General features: G+C 27.4%; 1 protein-coding gene across 1 annotated transcript; it reads right to left on the minus strand.

Annotated features, from left to right (window-relative positions):
* Nucleotides 1-405: 405 nt before the first annotated feature.
* Nucleotides 406-824, minus strand: LOC103311790. Its single transcript, XM_008191503.3, has 2 exons — nt 563-824; nt 406-499 (listed from the first exon to the last, which is right to left on the minus strand). The coding sequence occupies exons 1-2, from the start codon at nt 806-808 to the stop codon at nt 443-445; spliced, it is 303 nt and encodes a 100-aa protein (XP_008189725.2). The 5' UTR covers nt 809-824; the 3' UTR covers nt 406-442.
* Nucleotides 825-950: the final 126 nt, after the last annotated feature.

Below are 950 nucleotides of genomic sequence, written 5' to 3' on the forward strand. Positions count from 1 at the left end.
TACCTACCTAACAAATAACAATATTTATCGAGTTCATACTAACTTATTATATTATTATGTATTTGATAAGCAAACAGTGCTCCATATTAGTAAAATACACTTACACGATAAACGATAATGCTACCCACAGTTGAATAAAATGCCAATTAAAATTATCTGTTTTAATATATTTAGACTTTAGTCGATCCGTGATGAGATGTAAAAGTCCAACAATCCGTAATCATACTTCCTTTGATAAATGATAACCTTTAGATCAGCACTAAAGAAAGCAGTTTATAGGTTTACTAATGGATAATATATTATAATTGTAAAAAATAAAATAGGTAAAAGTAAAATTTGTATGACAAGTTTTACTTTTTACAGCAAATAATGTTTCAAAACATTATTAAGAGAAGATATAACAAATAAAATGTTAATCGTATATGAAATTAATAAGTCTTATTTATTGGTTTTTCTTGATTTCTTTCTTCTTTTCAGGGATCAAAGCCAATAGAATCTCCTAAAAATATACAATAAATGACCATTTTTTTTAATACTATATCATCTACACTACTACACTTACTTCTATGTCCTTGATGATTGGTGTCCAACGTTTGACGATTGGTTTAGTTTTGATTCTAATATCGTCTCTCAACTCATTGAAACGTTTCAAAAACAGTTTCTTGATTTCTTCATATAATTTCATAAGGTCTTCTTTCAAATCGGCTAATTCTGCTTTTAATTTCTTGAGCTTCTCGCCGATTTCTGGATCCCTGGCTTTTAATTCTTCGCTCACACGTTCGATTTGTTGTTGAACGACATCACACATCTGTTTTTGGAATTTTCTACAATTTCATGGATCTAAACCGAAAAAACAATTTATATTATTTGTATGTATACACTTAAAATAATATTATTTCAATTTTACGAATTACTCGTACAATAATTAATATATTCTCCGAAAGTTATTT

The sequence above is a fragment of the Acyrthosiphon pisum genome, unplaced genomic scaffold (genome assembly GCF_005508785.2).
Source record: "Acyrthosiphon pisum isolate AL4f unplaced genomic scaffold, pea_aphid_22Mar2018_4r6ur Scaffold_19368;HRSCAF=20053, whole genome shotgun sequence".
Taxonomy (NCBI): Eukaryota; Metazoa; Arthropoda; class Insecta; order Hemiptera; family Aphididae; genus Acyrthosiphon; species Acyrthosiphon pisum.

Excerpts from the sequence above, each read along its gene's own strand:
- LOC103311790 (XM_008191503.3), bottom strand. The coding sequence starts at position 808 with ATGTGTGATGTCGTTCAACAACAAATCGAACGTGTGAGCGAAGAATTA. Across the intron at positions 500-562 it reads CAATCATCAAGGACATAGAA|GAGATTCTATTGGCTTTGAT; the intron begins GTAAGTGTAGTA and ends GTATATTTTTAG.